The sequence below is a fragment of the Aedes albopictus genome, chromosome 2 (assembly GCF_035046485.1).
Source record: "Aedes albopictus strain Foshan chromosome 2, AalbF5, whole genome shotgun sequence".
NCBI classification, from domain to species: domain Eukaryota; kingdom Metazoa; phylum Arthropoda; class Insecta; order Diptera; family Culicidae; genus Aedes; species Aedes albopictus.
In genome coordinates, this window is record NC_085137.1 from 27,443,441 (window position 1) to 27,462,762 (window position 19,322).

Sequence of the window (19,322 nt, forward strand, 5' to 3'; positions counted from 1 at the left end):
CGACATTCTATCCTCTTAGTAAGGTCGGGTGACACTGCTCTGTTGAAACGGCGGGGGGGGGGGGGGGGGCTAATGTCGCCGCTGTCTTCCGTCCCATAAAACCGTAGCAAGGCATTTGAGTACGTTCCTGACTTGTAGCCAGCTTAGGCAACTAACTGGGTGGAAGTAAACCCTTTATAAGGCAGTGGCAACTATATTGCCACCTACTGTTTGAATTTTTTTCTGTTTTATAACAATTTATTTCGAACTTTTTTTTTTTGGTTTACGCAAAATTGGGATTACTAACAACGCCTGGAATTTTGTTGGTACTAAACGAAGCTTTTACAACAATTTGGGAGCCATTTGTAGTCTCAAAATTGGCTAAATTAGACCGCGTGAAGAAAGTTAGCTCAAATTTATTGTAAAATTATAGATTTGATAAATTTTTTAAGAAATGATCAAATTACGGGTTGACATGAGCTGAACTACGCAATTTATATTATGGGTTAAGCCCTAATCCGTTCTAAAATCTCTTTCCCGGCTTTTTGTCGAAGTCAAACGAAGAAAAGTACCCTTAACGGGCAGTGGCAAGAATTTTGCCACCAGCGCTGGTGGCGTAAACGGGCAGTGGCAGCTATATTGCCACCAGCGTTTTTGAGAGTTTCTTTCAAACAAAAATTGTTTTGTACATGTAATCATGTATATAATCATTTCCATAACAGTATTAGACCGTTCGCAATGCTGTTTTATTTTGTACGGCGAGTTTTGAAATTTTTAAAACTCGCCATCTATATATATAAAAATGAATTTCCGTCTGTCTGTCTGTCTGTCTGTCTGTCTGTCTGTCTGTCTGACCGCTATGGATTCGAAAACTACTGGACCGATCGGTGTGAAATTTTGTATGTGAGTATTTGTGGGGCCGGGGAAGGTTCTTAGCTTGGTGCGGGACCTCTCCGGTCTCTGGAACGGGGGGCTCCCATACAGGTGACTTTGCGGGAGACGTCCCTATGGGAGCTGTACGTCAAAAAACACAGTAGGCAGGCAGTACGACGTTTGCCGGGACAGCTAGTACAAAATAAAACAGCATTGCGAACGGCCTTAGTTGGCAAAATTTCTAGTTTTCTCGGCCTTATAAAGGGTTAAATGAACACTTATGATTAGCGCTGATCCGGTTCTGAGCGCGTTTGGAGCTTCAAGCTGCAGTATTAGGAACTAGTTTGTTTAACAGCGTGATTTCTATGCACGGGCTAGCGGTTGCTCAGCGATTTCTGTGGACCGACTTGGCGACAGTATTGTCGTGGCTTCAATCCGAACAGCGTCGCTATCACCAGTATGTGGGATTCCGAATCGGTGAAATACTTTCGAGTACAGAAGTTCGAGAGTGGAGATGAGTTCCTTCGAAGCAGCATGTTGCTACCAAATGGGGCCCCGGACCACAAATTGATTCGTCCAACCGATGGTTCCTCGGACCGGAGTTTCTTCAACAGCCAGGGCAAAAGTGGCCACAAAGATGTAATCCCATCTTGTCTACAGAAGAAGACCTTCGGTGCAATTTGTATCATTCGACAGCAAACGAACTGGTGGATGTGAATCGTTTCAGTAGATGGGGACGGCTTCTTCGATCTATAGCATATGCTCGTCGGTTTGTGAACAACATTCGACGATGCCAGCGAGGTGAACAATTGAAACGTGGTGCTTTAATGCAACAGGAGTTGAAGACCGCAGAAGAATCCCTATGACGACAGCCGCAACGAGCGTTCTACAGTATCGAAATTCACCTGCTTCAGAAGACCATTGGAAGACCAGAAGCTTTCCATGAAGGCATGAAGTCAAGCAGCATACATAAACTATGGCCGTTCATGAACCAGGACGACATATTACGTAAGCGAAGTCGTCTTAGCGCAGCTTCCTGGATACCAGAGGATTTCAAGTACCCTGTCATTCTTCCTCGGGATCACAGAATCAGTTTTCTTCTTGTTGACTGGTTTACCGCTACTCCCGACTTGCTAACCGAGAAACAGTTGTAAACGAAATGAGACAATGGTACGAAATTCCAAAACTACGTTCGCTTATTGCGAGAGTAACTCGCGATTGTATGAAGTGCCGTGTACACCACGCCGTTCTTCGTAATCCTCCAATGGCACCCTTACCTAGAGCGCGGCTTACGCTCTTTGTACGCCCTTTTACGATCGTGGGTGTAGATTATTTCGGGACAATCTTGGTGAAAGTTGGTCGAAGCAACTGCAAAAGGTGGATAGCACTATGCACCTGTTTAACCGGACCGTGCACCTGGAGGTTGTGCATAGCCTAACGACCGAATCTTGTGTAATGGCAGTTCTTAGATTTGTTTCCCGGCGTGGTTCTCCGGCGGAGATATATTGAGATATATTAACCTTCCTTCGCTGAAAACTGACAGAACAGAACAAAGACAACCCAAATCGAACGTTCCGTTCGCGAGTTATGTGTGGTCCCACGTATGTCAATACCCGAATAGAAATTGTAATGTAGAAAACATCACCAAACATCAACAAAACATTAACATGTAATGTATATTATTGTTCTTCTAATGTACTCAGACTTCAATGTAACATCTGAGTACACAGTGATACATAAGATTTACATGTAACATTGAAACCAAACTTCAATGTGATGTGGAATTGAACATCATATAACATCCAAAGGACAACATCTTCAAATGTTACATCAAAACCAAATGTCATATCGATTTCAACTGTTGTTCGCTTGAAGCACCAGATTACATCCAACAACAGATAAATGTAAGGTAACATTAGGATCAAACATCATATTGATGTCGAGTATTGCTCACATGAAACATCAGAAAACATGTAAGGGGCTGTCCATTAATTACGTAAGGGTTTATGGCGGGAGGGGGGGTTTGAGAAATCTTACGCGCCATACAAAAATTTTTGGGTTCTCATACAAAAAATCTTACAAGGGGGGGAGGGGGTGTCAGAAAATCGCAAAAATTCACTTACGTAATTACCCAACTAACATTTTCAGCGATATAAGCTTCAGTCATTTGCTTTCTGTTTTGTAACCATCGAGTAAAAGCAGTCAACGCTGAATAAAAGGAAAGCTAGTCAAATATAAATCGTAAGCTAATACACGACTGCAAAACAAGCATTGTTGCGACGGTATCGCATGTATTTGAGTGAAACTGGCAACTGTCCTATCCAATAGGAATTAATTGAATGTGAATGTACATATTAGAATTGTAAGGAGATTTAGTGTTAAGTTGAGCGTTGAGTGGAAGAGTTCGTTAGTGATTAAGAAACTATCATGTAAGTTAATTTTAAGTAAAACCAAATAATTAAAATGAATTCTTTAAAATATAGCATTGAAGCTGCCGTTATCAAACGCTGCTCTCGATATGTGTTTCCCTAATCCCGAAGAAACTCGCGCCAACAAGCATCATACAGCTACCAAACTCGGTTTTCAGAAATTCATTGCTTGTCATTGGGGCTGCCTTTACTCCACCGTATTCCAACTCCGGGAGATTTCCCGGAAGATGTGAAAACTTGAACACATCGAATAGGAGTCCCCCCACTAACAAAACAACTGCTACTATACAGTACAATTCGTTATACTGACAAATCCCCAAACCAGCAGCGCTTTAAAGGCCGTTATGCGATTTCATTACGGCTAGAAGCTGTAATAAAGAAACTATTGGTTTACCAACACGGCTTGTCGGATATAAACATTATTGTCAAAACAAACTTTAACCGGGATATATAGCTACTACACAATTTTTTTACAGCTATCCATGTATGTGCTGTGAAATTATTTGGGTTGCTTTTATTGCACTTTAATTCAATGCCGGAATATTTGCCGGAAGGTGTGCAAATCGAGTAAGAGTCCCAGCCACTACAACAGCTGCTTTTATACAGTACGTTTTGTAATGTTGCCAAAACACAAAACAGCAGCGCTTCGTAGCCGTTTAAAGAACACTCTTTCAGCTAGAAGCTGTGAAGAACAATCTGTTGGCGCAACCACACAGCTTGTTCAATGTAAACATTATTGCGTTTGACGTTTCACAAGCTTTTACAGCAAGATGAAGTTGGGTAAGGTTTCTTGTGGCACAATTATGAAGCCTTGTCTGGGGTAAAACAAAACGGGCTATTTTCTATGTTATTTATATATAGCAGTGTGGCAGCGAGGACATCATCGGGACCAGTGGATACGGAGATCGGGAGTTCGATTCCAAGTAGCGGCAAGTACTTTAATTATTCAATTTTAAAAGTGATAATTCCAGTTTCACATGTATTGCGTCACGGTATCCATAACCTAATTATATTTAATCGTTTAATTTGGGGATGCCGTAAAACTATTATTTAACAATTGCGAAAAGGCTGAAAAAGCGCCTTCTCAAGATGTTATTCAGTTAGTGGTTACATAGGAGCGCCGAGAAAAGAGCTATGACTAGGTGGAATAGAAGCTGATCGTACAGCATGTACAAGCTGATTAAGTTCGCCAGATTCATTGGTATAGGGCTTGCATAGAAGCTTCCGTCCATATGTACTAGAGTGGGTCAACGTTGTATGGAGAAACTTTAAATTTGACCGCGTCAACCCGGAACAAAGCTTTTTTGACTTCATTTTGCGTCCAAAACAACTGTGCAAAATTTGGGAGCGATTGGTTGCGTCCCCATATTCCGCATTGTGATTGAAATTTGTATGGAAGTTAGTATGGGAAAACGTACTTTTTTGCATTGTACTCATAAGCTGAATTCTTTTCTCTAATACCGTTTAACTAATGACGTTAAAGTATAGCCTAGGATATACCGAAAAACTTTGCCGAAGACCGCAAAGTGATCCGACGCTTGTGAAAAAAGTTATTCGCTTGGTAACTTAAGCCAAAAACTGAGATTTTATTATTGATGTTATTCCTTTACATGTTAAATGATAAGCACCACCAGGCAATCTGTGCGTTATAACATTTTTCACAAGTGTCGGATCACTTTGCGGTCTTCGGCAAAGTTTTTCGGCATAGCCTAGGCTATGCTTCAACGTCATTAGTTAGATAGTTTTAGACGAAAAAATTCAATTTATGAGAAAAATGCAAAAAAGCACGTTTTCCCATACTAAATTCCATACAAACTTTAATCGCAAAGCGGAATACGGGGACGCAACCAATCGCTCCCAAATTCTGCACAGTTGTTTTGGACGCTAAAAGAAATCGAAAAAGCATTGTTCCAAAAAATCGACTTTGTTGACCCAGTCTAATATGTACAACACAGTAACTCAGCATCAAGCCGTATTAAGGACGCTTTGTTGACGTTTACATTCACAATAAATGTTAGTTGGGTAATGGACAGCCCCTAACGACACCAGAATGCAACGTTACATTAGAATTAAACTTCATAGTGATGTTAAGTGTTGCTCACTTGAAACATCAGAATACATCTAACGACAGATGATTGCAATGTTACATTAGAATTAAACATCATTACTGCCGGTGGACGCATAAATGTCCCATGTGCAAAAACAGACAATCGAGAAAATCGTGTTCAAAGTTCGAAAAAAGTAAATTGTCTCAACTATGAAGTATAAGTGCTGAATCGTGTTCTAACATCAAACAATTTTGAATTTGAGCTCTAATTTTTGTTTTAGAGCGATTTTATAGTTCCATAGGATTTCCAATAGAACGCGACGCTTATGCGTCCACTTTTAAGAATGTTACAAATCGGCCTTGCATTTTTTCAACAATTTTCGGAACAAACTACCTATTTTTATTTCCCTATATGATAGTACCCCATGATACATGGTCATGGGCTGCAAAATCTCAATATTGCCAAAAATTCACATTACTGACCATCAGTAAAGGTAGTGAACATTTAATTCAAATAGCAAACAATATATTGTTTAATTAAGATGTCAATTAAAGTGCAAAACAACGTCTACAATAATAACCCTTAAAACTACAGAAGGATTTTTGGAAATCTTAGTGTAAACATCGGGACGAATATGGGAAACAGCAAATATTCACTCATATTTCGTCACAGACATCGATTTTATCTACACGTTGTGGCTTCTAGGTTATTATACGAGTATGCTACATTTTGAAAATTAACACATTTAGGCGAATTCTACGTTTTTTTAGAGTGAGCGAAATTTTGACCCATTTTTAACGAAATTTGGAACCCGTGCACGAAATTTGGTACTTTCAAACAAATCAAAACTAATGCTGTAACTATCTTGTATAATGTGAAGGTGCCTAATTTATATTTTTCTTTTGGGAGCTACAGTGCCAGCACTAAATATTATTGAAGAAATTAATCTGATATACTGTATGATAAAATTTCAGTCGTTTATCAAACTTCTACAATTCTTAAGTGCACGAAATATGGGCACCTCACGGTACATTAGAATCAAACATCACAATGATGTCTCACTTGATCATCACAATGGATTCAGCTAAGCTCACTAATTTGACGTTTGAGCGGTGCCGTGTTAACAGAAAATGAACTTGTTTCCAGCCACTTTAAAAACACTACACCGGTCAAAAGTCAAACAATTGAATACGTCATTTGTGCAACGAAAGAAAACTTTCCCAACACGTGTGAAATGCATAACACAGGAATGCATGATACCTACACAAAATCGGCCAAATTCCGTTGGACTTTCTGCATGATAAAAATTTTAAATCAGCTCATGCATCCACATAACCTGTAATTAGCAATAATTTAGGCATGACAATATTGTTTAGAACACCGGAAAATATTAAAACACCACAAACATGTGAGCGAACGAACTATTAAATAGTTAAAAATAAATTTTATTTTAGAATTTATGTGAATGTTACTTTTTTGAGTGATAGAATTTTACTGAAAATGCGTGACTCTAATTCAGTGTTGTACATCAAGCGTCAAGCCCTTGGTCAAGCCTTTTCTGGAGCTGGCGGAGTTAATTCAAGTGTGAAATTCGTGTTGAAAAATGGAAAAAAATAGTTTGTGATGGTGAAAAGAAATACCAAAGAGAAGTCTACATCGAAATTTAACGTCAGGCGGGTATTGAATAAGCATGCTTGACTTTACAGCGTTTTCCTAAAAGTGCGGAGAATATAACCAGTCACGAAACACCCGATTTTTATTTACTCGGGTCGTTTTTTTACTATAATTTTTTTACCTATTGAGTTGGTTTTTATAACACGGATAGTATCTACTAACCGTGTCTAATTGTCTACTTGTGTTTAACATTTTCTTATGATATGGTTCAACATTTACTGAGTAAAAGCAAACATCAACCCGTGCAAAAAATTGGGTGTATTTCAATCAATCTTTCTTAATTACAGGTGCCTGGCTGTGCTTACCGGAGCAAGCGTAAGGACCGAATAAATGCGCACATTTTGATAAACGTTCATCGTAATGCCAAAGGCTCTAAAGTGTATCCACAGCCTTGCAACAAACAAACACCCACTTACATGTGCTGTATTTGCCCTACGCACACCGAGACCGAGTACGACAAGCTTATCGAACACGGTCGAACTCTGCACGAGGAAAAACGCGAATACAACAGGAAAACCTATGTAAATCGCATGTTCCAATGTCCCGTTTGCTTGAAAGGGTTCGACCAGCGGGTGACACTGGTGCGCCATAAGCAACGAATCAAAAGATTCTTCTGCACTGGTTGTGCCAAATGGTTCTTCAATACCGAAATGATGTCCCATAGCACTTGTGCTAAGCCTAGGAAGGTAAAATGCGAGCTTTGCGACAAACTATTATCTTCGGAAAAAACTCTCGAATCTCATCTAAAAAACGTACATTCTGCAAACCGAGAAGAAACGCAGAGAAGCGTTTGCTTTGTGTGCGGGAAGATGGTGAGAAATTTGCAGTTTCATATGTCTAGCCATGAAAATAAGCGATCATGGGAATGCAACATATGCCACGCCCGTTTCAACTCATTTGAAGTACTCACCCTGCATCAGAGAGTGCACAATGGCCTGCGGAAGTACGGTTGTCGTCATGGTTGCGACAAGCGGTACAAGGCGTCCGGTGATCGCGATCGTCACGAGAAGCTGGTGCACCTGGGGATTACGCCGTTCGGGTGCGACCTGTGCGAATCCTCGTTCGTACGGGAACGGGACCTCCGATTGCACATGCGGAAACACACTGGGCAAAAGTTGTATCCCTGCGGTCAATGCAAAGCCGGCTTCAACAGGAAGATGGATTTTGAGAAGCACGTCCAGGAGCACACTGGTCAGAGTAGAGTTCAAGAGGAGTGTTAGGATGGGATTGACATAAAGCATAATTTATAACTTTTTTATCGATAATAAACGAGTTATTAAAGTCGGTTCAGCTGATAATTTTGTTTTAATCATGAAGCAAGATAAAATTCGTATTTGTAGATGATGATATAAGGGAAAAGGAAGGGGGTATCTACTAGATAGTGTTAGCCTTCATGCGTGTTTTTCGTATAACATTTTGTCAAGGAACACTTAAAAACATTTGTGGGTAGGGTCTACGGTATGACCCAGGATGTGCATGAAATACACTCCCGATCAAAAGTTTGGACCTGGGGTCACCCCCTCAAAAACATGTCATTTTTCCAGGCCCATATCTCCGCCAATTTGCGTCAGATTTCAACACCCTAGGTCTCATTCAAAAGATAACAAGTCAAAGTAACTTTGAACATGATTTAGGTGAAACTTCAACAAAAATATTTGTATGTAAACTAAACCCAAAGTATGCTCGTGGCAGCTACGTAGTTGCCGGCTTAGAATAGAACTATGGACCATCTGTTCCGGGGGTAAAAGTCCACCAAACAGGTACCCCCAATCCAAGGTGTCAGGCTATCCGTGCTGAGGGATGAATGGTTGAGGGGGTTTAAAATATGCTCGATCTTTAACGGAGCCCGTAGCGTGGGTAGATCACCTTCTTGGGTTGCGTTGCGGAAAAAGATCTACCAAACCGAACCCTAGTCCTAACTGCTTCCAACTAGTGGAACAGCATAAATTAGTATTCAAAGGAAAACACTTTGGTCCTTATTACATTTCACACCTTGTTGAAAGTGATAGGTCTCGGTTTTAGGTGTGGCCGAGATAGATCTTGAAACAAGGATAAATGGATTATTATTCCTAATCTTTTATTCGGTGTTCACTAGTTTGAAATAATAAGGACTAGGGTTCCGATGCATGGCCAATATCGGTATCATTTCTTGACTTTTTCATTAAGGGATCCTAGTCAAAACCGGATGAACAAAAGGAGCGTGTTCAAAGCGGAACCAATCAATCTGAATTATTCCTTGCGATTAAGTTGAAAATGACTATTGTAACTAAACCGAATACTTCATAACTTCTCAATGGTGATAAAGTAATACGACATGCACTATACAAAGGACACGGGATATACTTCAATAGATCAACTTTTGGTCGCAGTGGTTAATGTTCCGAACAGAGAAAAGAAAACCCAAAGTAAGTGTAAGAAGGGTCTATTCAACATAGATGGATTAAACAGTTTTTATCAGAGCAAATTTGAGCTACTTACGGGGTCACTATTGATTAACTCTACTTCGATAAATCTTTCTTAATTACAGGTGCCTGATTGTGCTTACCGGAGCAAGTATAAGGGACGAATAAATACGCACATTGTGGCTAACATCCATCATAATGCCGAAGGCGTTAAAGTAAATCCACGGCCTCCCAAACAACCAGATCCATACCCCCGAAAACCATCCAATTTCATGTGCTGTGTGTGTCCTACGCACACCGAGACCGAGTACGAGAAGCTTGTAGAACACAGCCAAACTCTGCACGGGGAAAAGCGCGATCATAACAGGAAAGCCTATCAAAATCGCAAGTGCGATTTCCAATGTCCCGTTTGCTTGAAGGTGTTCGACCAGAGGGCGAAACTGGTGCGCCATCAGCGAAGAAACAGAACGTTCTTCTGCACTGGTTGTGCCAAATCGGTACTCAATACCGAACGGTTGTCTCATAAAACTTGTGCTCAGAAGGTGAAATGCGAGCTTTGCGGCAAACTATTCGTAACGGATCAAAATCTCAGAATTCATCTAAAAAACTTGCATTCGGGAAACCAAGAAGGAATACGGAAAAGCGTTTGCTCTGTTTGCGGGAAAGCGGTGTTAAATTTAAAGGCTCATATGGCAAGCCATGAAAACAAGCGGTCATGGGAATGCAACATATGTCACGCCCGTTTCAACTTATTTCCAGTATACGTCATGCATCAAAGAGTGCACGATGGCCTGCGGAACTATGCTTGTCGTCAGGGTTGCGACAAGCGGTATAAGGCGTCCGGTGATCGCGATCGTCACGAGAAGCTGGTGCACCTGGGGATTAGGCCGTTTGGGTGCGACCTGTGTGAATCCTCGTTCGTGCGGGAACGGGACCTCCGATTGCACGTGCAGAGACACACGGGGCGAAAACTGTATCCCTGCGATCAATGCCAAGCCGGCTTCGATAGGAAGACAGATTTCGAGGAGCACGTCAAAGAGCACACTGGTCAGAGTAGAGTTAAAAAGGAGTGTTAGGATAAGGTCACTTGGCATAAAGACATTTGGTATAACGGTCATTTGGCATAATGAACACTTGGCATATTAAAGAAGGATGCATTTCGGTTATGACAAATGGCTTTATGCCTTCTATCTTTTTTTATTGATAATTAGGCTGACACAAATTTCGATTTTCTCTTATGTCACCGCCCCCTTGGACAATTTTGGTCGAAATTCAACATTTTGAGGGGGGACACCAATAAATTATAAAAGAAATTTTAAAATTTTAAGGTGAAATTAGAGTTGCACAGAAAATGTCTTAACAAATCCGATGAGTTTATAGATTTTGCCGAATTGTTTGGGTATTTCTTCGTCAAATACATTTATTATTTATTGTCCTCCCCCTTAGCGAGGCAACGAGTATTGTGACAAAAGAAGAAAATGTGATTTGTTCCGGCCTTATTTTAATAAACGAATTATTCCAGTCGGTTTGGCGGATTGTCAGCGAGTGAAGAGAGAAACAGCCCAACTTTTGCAGTTCGAGTGCGTCATTCCAACACTGAGTTTCTGATAGGGTATCGCGCCACTTGGGCGGTGGCTTCTATATTCGTCTGTTTTCCACTATAACTCAGTCAATTTTGAACCAATTCACTTGAAATGTTGTACACGGGTAGATACTATACCTATATCACCACATTCCAAAAGTTGTGTCAATTGGTTCAAATTTGACTGAGTTATAATGGAAAACAGACGAATATAGAAGCCACCGCCCAAGTAGCGCGATTCCCTACTGATACAGTACTCTCAAATTTGAGTAAGTTTAACAATTGAAATTTTGGTTGGGCTGAAAACCAACTTAATTTATTTCACATGGAAGCAAACGGGAACAACCCAACATAAACATCGATTCCATAAACTTAAAATTGGCTTGACGCACGTAACCCCGAAGTTGAATGGAAGGATCTCCCTTTGGAGTAGTTTCGTGACAGCGGCGGGAGAGCGAATCTGAAATTGTTGTTGGTGATTGTGTATCCATCATATCATCAGCATTATTTATTTATTCCACCGTCTTCAGCTGGGCTGCACAGACTGATTTAATGCTAAACTACATACTATTTCTTATAATATTCTTAAAACGAGTTCTACTTATATTAAAGTCAAAACATTCAACATCGTTAAGTGCATTAAAACATCGCTCTAGCGGATTGTTTTGGCCGTAAACTGTATGATGTCGAGCAGTAATGAATGAAGTTCGCTGGCGTGTTCGGCGTGCAGGTACAAAGAACCGCGCTTGCTGAAGAAGTTCCGGACAGTCAATCCTGTTGCAAAGTACATCGTATGCAAACATTCTTTGTAAATACAAGCGGCGCTTGCGTAATGGCTCCAATCTTATAAGTTGACATCGGTCGTTGTACGGTGGCAGCTGCAGCGGGTCAGACCACGGAAGTCTCCGTAAAGCATAGCGAACGAAGCACCGTTGGACCCTTTCTATACGTCCGATTTGGGTTTCCCTATACGGAGCCCAGATTTGAACCGCATACTCCAGAACACTTCGGACAAGCGAACAGTAAACACTTTTTAAAGCGTACGCATCACGGAACTCAGAGGCATTTCGTCGAACGAATCCAAGAACAGCAAAAGCCTTAGCGGTTGTCGAGGTCACATGGTCGTTAAAACTTAGCTAGCAGTCCATAATTACTCCTAGATCCTTGATGGAGTTAACTCGTACCAGCACTATCCCATTTGCTCTGTAACCAAAAGTCAACAGCGTTTGCGACTTGCTGAAACTTATTAGCTTACACTTGATCGCGTTCAGCTCCATTCCGTTTGAGGCACACCATCAAGCAGCCACAGCATCGATATCTTGTTGCAAGGCTGCACAATCCACTATCGCTGCAGAATTATACCTTACCTTACCAGTCAGACTGAGGCCTGAGTGTCCTCTGCTGTACACAGAAGTCGTTTCCATTCGACTCGGTCCATGCCTTTGTATCTCCAGTCTCGCAGTGTACGAAGGGTCCGCAAATCGTCCTTCATTTGATCGACCCACCTAGCTCGCTGCGTACCATGTCTTCTTGTACCGGTCGTATTGCTCTCGAGAACCACTTTATTCGGGTTGTTATCCGACATCCTGATGACGTGACCCGCCCACCGTAGTAGCATCACGGTTTAGCGATGTGGACGATGATTGGTTCTCTCAGCAGCTGATGCAGCTTGTGGTTCATTCGCCTTCTCCATGTGCCATTTTCTATCTGCTTTCCGCCGTAGATGGTACGCAACACCTTCCGTTCGAACACTCCATGGGCACGTTAGTCCTCTGCACTTAGAAACCATGCTTTATGCCCTTACAGGACTACCACAATGCGTCTCTGAATTTCTCTGTTGGTGTCGCTCGCTGTCAAACGTATTAGAAAACCAAGATAAGATAGGCTTAAGTCACTGGAGATCTCCGTAATATATCACTTGCTCACAAAAGTCATGAACATTTGTTCGGAACTCAGGTCATTTAGCTTACCTCGGCTATTCCACATTTTAAACAAACTTTTTCGATGAAAACCAAATGTTCAATCTATTTCAGTCATATTTATTGCTTTTTTTTTTCGAATGTAAAAATATGTTGAGGATTGTGGTCGAATTCATGAGTTAGGTAGAATGTGTCATAAGTTATTCACAACATGCAGGGGTTTCCAGATCGCGTGGAACCAGCAGGTGCACCACGAAGTCTCGTCCACATCAACACAAAAAAAAACATTCTGACTTCACTTTACAATGACAAAATAGTTATTTATGGAAAAATCGCAAAAAAAAAGTTTTTTTTTTAAATTTTCAATTTGAGCTACTGGTAAAGTCTACTTCAATAAATCTTTCTTAATTACAGGTGCCTGGTTGTGCTTACCGGACAAAGTATAAAGGACGAATGAATACGCACATTGTGGCAAACATCCATCGTAATGCCGAAGGCATTAAAGTGAATCCACGACCTCCCAAACAACCCAAACAACCAGATACCAGATTCCAAGAACCATACCCCCAAGAACCATTCACTTTCATGTGCTGTGTGTGTCCTACGCACACCGAGACCGAGTACGAGAAGCTTATAGAACACGGCCAAACTCTGCACGAGGAAAAGCGCGATTATAACAGCAGAACCTATCAAAATCGCAAGTGCGATTTCCAATGTCCCGTTTGCTTGAAGGTGTTCGACCAGAAGGCGACACTGGTGCGGCATCAGCGACGAACCAGAACGTTCTTCTGCAATGGTTGTGCCAAATGGGTACACAATACCGAAAAGTTGTCCCATAAAACTTGTGCTAGGCCTAGGAAGGTAAAATGCGAGATTTGCGACAAACTATTCTTAACGGATCGATATCTCAGAAGTCATCTAAAAACCGTGCATTCGAAAAACCGAGAAGAAAGGAACCGAATGCAGAAAACCGTTTGCCCTGTTTGCGGTAAACTGATGCGAAATTTACAGGCTCATATGGCAATCCATGAAAATCAGCGATCATGGGAATGCAACATATGTCACGCCCGTTTCAACTTATATGAACTATGCGTCAGGCATCAGAGAGTGCACGATGGCCTGCGGAACTTCGCTTGTCGTCAGGGTTGCGACAAGCGGTACAAGGCGTCCGGTGATCGCGATCGTCACGAGAAGCAGGTGCACCTGGGGATTATGCCGTTTGGGTGCGACCTGTGCGAATCCTCGTTCGTACGGGAACGGGACCTCCGATTGCACATGCGGAAACACACTGGGCAAAAACTGTATCCCTGCGATCAATGCCAAGCCAGCTTCGATAGGAAGACAGATTTCGAGGAGCACGTCAAGGAGCACACTGGTCAGAGGAGAATTGCAGAGGTGTGTTCGGATTAGTATGACAAAAAGTATCATTTTTAATTTAGTCCATCCTTTTAAAGCCTTTTCCATTAATAATAAACGAGTTATTAAAGTCGGTTTAGTTGCTTATTTTGTTTTAATCATAAAGAAAAAAATCAGAGTTGTATTTGTAGATGACTATAAGGTAAAGGAAGGGGTCTCTAGATAACGTTTGTCAGGGAACGCTCAAAATCATTTGGTGGCATCTACAGTATGACAATATTTGCATGCTGTACCTACGATAATAGGAAAAACACGTGACAGAGGGAAGAGAGCGGACAAAATGCGAACGTACTATGTGAATCTTCGTAAAGCAATCGAAGTTGTTTTTAAAAATGATTTCTTGTACAGATTCTCGAACATCTCCACACTTAGACTGCGCAATACTAGAGAAACCACACCAACTTCACGTTCCACGTGAGCGTGGGAAAAGGTAACACCTATTTTTTCTGTATTGACGATTTTAGCCCTAGGTTAGTTTATCTCGGGACCCACGCTTTACTTCCCTTCCGAAGGAACAACTCACATTTTGTGAGTTTGTCGGGAGTGGGATTCGATCCCATAGGTCTTCGGCGTGATAGTCACCAGCTTTATTCACACCAGGTCCGCTCCGCATAGGTACCACCCAGTGAATCAAAATTCAACCATCGCGCAACAATAACGACAATGTCGCAACCTAAATCTGTTGCGACATTCTACCCAATGCGACATAGGTATGTCCCTTGGAGCAGGACACTGCTGGAGAGTACATTTTCCGTCACAGAGTTGCTCAGAATTTCTCCGGATTGCTACCGTTTGTACATGGGTGTTGCCTGATTTATCGCAGAATCAAAACAATATTGCCCGATATCTCGCTTTTCTTGCAGTTTTAGGGGTGCCCTTCAACAAATTTCGTTGATCATTGGTGAAAAGAGTTACTCAGAATTTCTCAGAGTTACTCTCGTCTTCACAGTGTCTTGCCCCTAGGCATAGTCCCGGTTTGTTGATGAAGGGTCGCACTGAATTAACGCAGCAGAACATACGGACTTCCCTGGGTAATGTGCTGGCGCGGAAAGCGATGCTGATGCGTGTGATCTCAATTTTGTTGGCTCCTTCATACCTGTGGGGACGGTTGATGCCGAGGATCGGGCAATCGCTCCGTATGTTTTGCTTGATTTCGTCGAGGTATTTACCACAGGTATTTACTCCTGACACCACTCCTGAAACTGCAACGAAGGCTTCGTGGAGTAAACGCTCTGTATCCCTTCGGCTTGAGCTGCTGATCCACCTGGAGTCGATTTGCTGTCTGATGGCACTTCATGAACACCATGAACCTGCGGCCTAGTGCGCGCAGGTTTATAATGTAGTTCTTGTAGTCATTGTTTTGCGACAGAATTCGTCCTATGGAGAGTTTGTTGATTGGTGCCTTGTTTCCCGGATCGTCCAACTCGAGGTCATTCGAGTTGTATTCGTAGATTTGATACTGCCTTAAGCGCTCGCTCTGGTCTACCACCGTCAGGCGGCTTTTTGTTTTCCGGCGGATCCGTCATTTTGCAGGACTTCATTTTCAGCAAAACTTATATCCTTTCACTCTTTTTCAGCTTTTGGTTGTGGATTTCACTCGAAAAACTACACAGACATAATGTTCACTTCGCAAATTCGAAAGAAAATGTGGTTTTCCTTTTTCTTTCTCAAAAATTCGTTCGACAAACAGAACACGTGGAAATTTTCCATCCTCACACGAGAATATCTTCCGCCTTGATAGTCAGCGCCTCCACTTCTTTCACCTCCTGTGCGGAACTTCCACGATGGAAAGTTTGTGCCGTCGAACATTGTAATCCGCACAAGCACCGATTCCAGCTCCATCTCTCCGGATTTCACATGCAAAACACGCAAACATTACTTCCCGACACACGCGAACACTGGGCCCATAACCTAATGGGAAATAGGAATTCGGCCGGGAAAATAATGTTTCAACACCGCGATCACAGAGCAAAACTAGAAACGTGTTTATTCATGTAAAGCTACAACGGTAATGAAAATTTCAAGACACTGTGCAAACGAGAGCAATTCTGAGAGATTCTGAGTTACTCTTTATATCGATGATCGACGAAATTTGTTGAAAGACATCCCTGAAACTGCAATTTTCATTCAGCACACGCAACACTTTGCAGCTTGACATTGGTGGCAGATCGCACTTTGGCACAAATGGGAGAAATTCTGAGGAACTGTGAGGAATTCTGAAGAACATCTTGAACACAGATTTGCTCTCGTTAGATCTGTCTTCTTCTTCTTCTGTATGGCTCTACGTTCCCACTGGAACTTGGCCTGCCACTCTCCAACTTAGTGTTCTTTGAGCACTACCACAGATATTAATGGGAGGTCTTTCTTTGCCAGCCATTGCATGAATTAGTATATTGTGAGGCAAGCACAATGTTACACTATGCCCAGAAAGTCGAGAAAATTTTCCCGACCGGAACGGGAATCGAACCCCGTTAAGTGCCATTTACACTTTTCAATAAGTTGATTCAACCAAGAGGTTCAATCTTTCCTTCAATTTCATCAAGAAACACAATTTGATGGAAATATTGCTAAATGTATTGCTTGCATTTTTTTTGCGGAGAAGATGGATGATAATGTTGAATCTTGATATAAATACTGACCAACCAGCAAAAGCGAGGATAAGGCAATCCATGACGACTTTTCGCGATGGGGGTGACAGCTAAAAATGTAAACACAGTGTGAGTACTACTTAACAAAGTTTCGTCAAGTGTCGTCGGTGCTTAACAAATTCCTTTGTGTTCAACTGTCACCCCGATCATAGGATGTCAAAAATACATGGTAAACAAAAAAAATCAGCTGATCGCATCTGTATCATGGATTACCTTATTGAGGTTGGTGTTTATATCTTCAATATTTCCCCTCCGAAAGATTGATCCAACCACCGCTATCATCCAGTTTGACCAAACCATCAAGATCATCTTTCCCCTTGAGTTTATTTTATCCCCTTGAGTTTTATTCGATCAATCCAGCAGGGTAAAAGAGTCAGCAGATTGAGCGAAGACCATTCCATCAGTGAGGAAGAGATAGCAATTCACCAACATTCAGCGCGTGGTTTACGGCGTTCATGGTGGCCAACTCAATTGAATTTTATGAAATGCTTTGGCAGCAAATTTTTAGAAATAAAGCGTCACGTTTTTGCATTGTAAATAAAATAAAGACTTGATCATTAGAAAAGTGCAAATTTCGATATTTTACTTGCTTATTCAATTCCATTAATGATTATGAAAAATTAATGTTTTGATAATTTTGGTTATTTACCATATTCGATTTTTTGTAAGCATTCATAAACTCTTATTTATTGAACCCAATTTCTCGGATAAGTACGATGAATTGGTAAATAGTGCATCTATTTACTAATTCATTATGCTATTTTTCCTAATTTCTTTAGAAGGTTGATGTTTTTTTAATTTCTAACACAAGTTATGAACTTCTACCGGTGAACCAAAATATTTCATACACAATGGAGCTTAAACAATAAGTATTAACAGTTAGGTTCGAACTTCAACATGTAAATTTGGAAATCACTCAAAGGGGCTTTTCCCTCTTACAAAATTTAAAGTTAAAAATAAATATATAAATAAATAATAGTTAGGTTCGAACAAGTTTTGATTTTTGCTAATGTCATAGTAAATATGTAAAGCAGTAGAGGTTTGGAAAACAAAGGCTGATAAGAGGTTATTGCCATATTGATTTGTTTGTTTCGGCTATAATTGAAAATGTTTGCTTTATCCGTTATTAACAGGTTTATCTATAGCTAGATTGATTACTGAACTATGATTAAATTATATGCCTTGAGAGTGACTTTGTGTATTATTGGCAGTGTTTCTCTCTTTGCCATAAGAGTTTTTTGTCGTCCAAATAGCTTGAAACTTAGTTGTAAACAGTTTGATTGGCAAAGATGTGATGCCAACTTTTAGTTTATCAGACTTAAGATAACACCCCATGACGAAGAGAACAGAGCTGTCGAAAATATTAAAAGACACGGACACGTTCAATGCTTCCAGTGAGCTTTCGCTCTTTGAAGGAAGCACGACACTAGACAACGGACTACCATGCAACGCCCAGTGGCACAGCCGAAAACTTTTCCTGACAGCTGCGGCGGGAATCGAACCCGCGCTCCTCAGCACGATGCGACTACAAGCTTGGTGACCCTAGCCACACGACCACGGAGCCGCACACTGAGTTTTCTAGCATTTTATACTAAAGGCACTAGAAAATCGCATATACGTTAGTGGAAATTAACCCTAAAAGGGATACCTTCATGGCCTCAGTTTCGTCACCTCGCTGAGTGTGTTCCATCAAAGACGAGCTCTGAACGGCGCCTGGGGTCCAATGGACCCCAGGTATCCCTTTTAGGGTTAAAGATGTGATATAAAACATAATGAACCAATGTTAAATATTAAACATTATTCCTAAATAATCTAATGAAAATTTACGATGCGCAACTTGTGCTTGAAAATGTTTATTTGGCAGCGCTTCCTTGTTTCCTTTATTACACCATTCCATCAATTATTTCTTTCTCAAGGATTATTGATGAAATCACGAGGATCAAACCAAATATTAATCCAATATCTTCGACATTACCCCTTTCCAGAGAGATAGATCAAGCCGAGGCTCTAGCAGAGAAAAAATCTCCCGGCAGTATGAGAGAAGTTAATGCATAAAGAGAAAACAAAACAAGTATCCGTGCATGCTTATCATACGTGCACAGTAGTATGGGACAAACATCAAATTCTCGCTCCAGTCGACTTTTTTGATTCCATTTAGGTCCCATATGATCTGTACAAAATTTCAGCGCAATCGGTGAAACTATAATTTAGCGCAAGCAATTCAAAGTTTGCATAGGATTTACTATGGGAAAAGTTATACTTTCAGATAAAAAATCCCAGAGGTCGCACCTTGTCACCTTAATTCAAATCGATCAACGTTTCTTGTAGAAAAATCATTTATGAAACTTTCCT

General features: G+C 41.1%; 1 protein-coding gene across 3 annotated transcripts in view; it reads left to right on the forward strand.

Moving 5' to 3' along the window:
- Window positions 1-14,401, forward strand: part of LOC115262067 (zinc finger protein 271) — a 28,894-nt gene extending 14,493 nt beyond the window's left edge. Inside the window, exon 4 of one of the 3 annotated variants that reach the window (XM_029864022.2) lies at window positions 7,291-8,590. In XM_029864022.2, coding sequence (XP_029719882.2) covers window positions 7,291-8,223 — 933 coding nt within the window. In that variant the 3' untranslated portion in view covers window positions 8,224-8,590. Of the gene's footprint in view, window positions 1-7,290; window positions 8,591-9,530; window positions 10,902-13,320 lie in introns of those variants that run through there. The other 2 variants (XM_029864021.2, XM_029864020.2) reach the window with 2 other exon arrangements.
- Window positions 14,402-19,322: the final 4,921 nt, after the last annotated feature.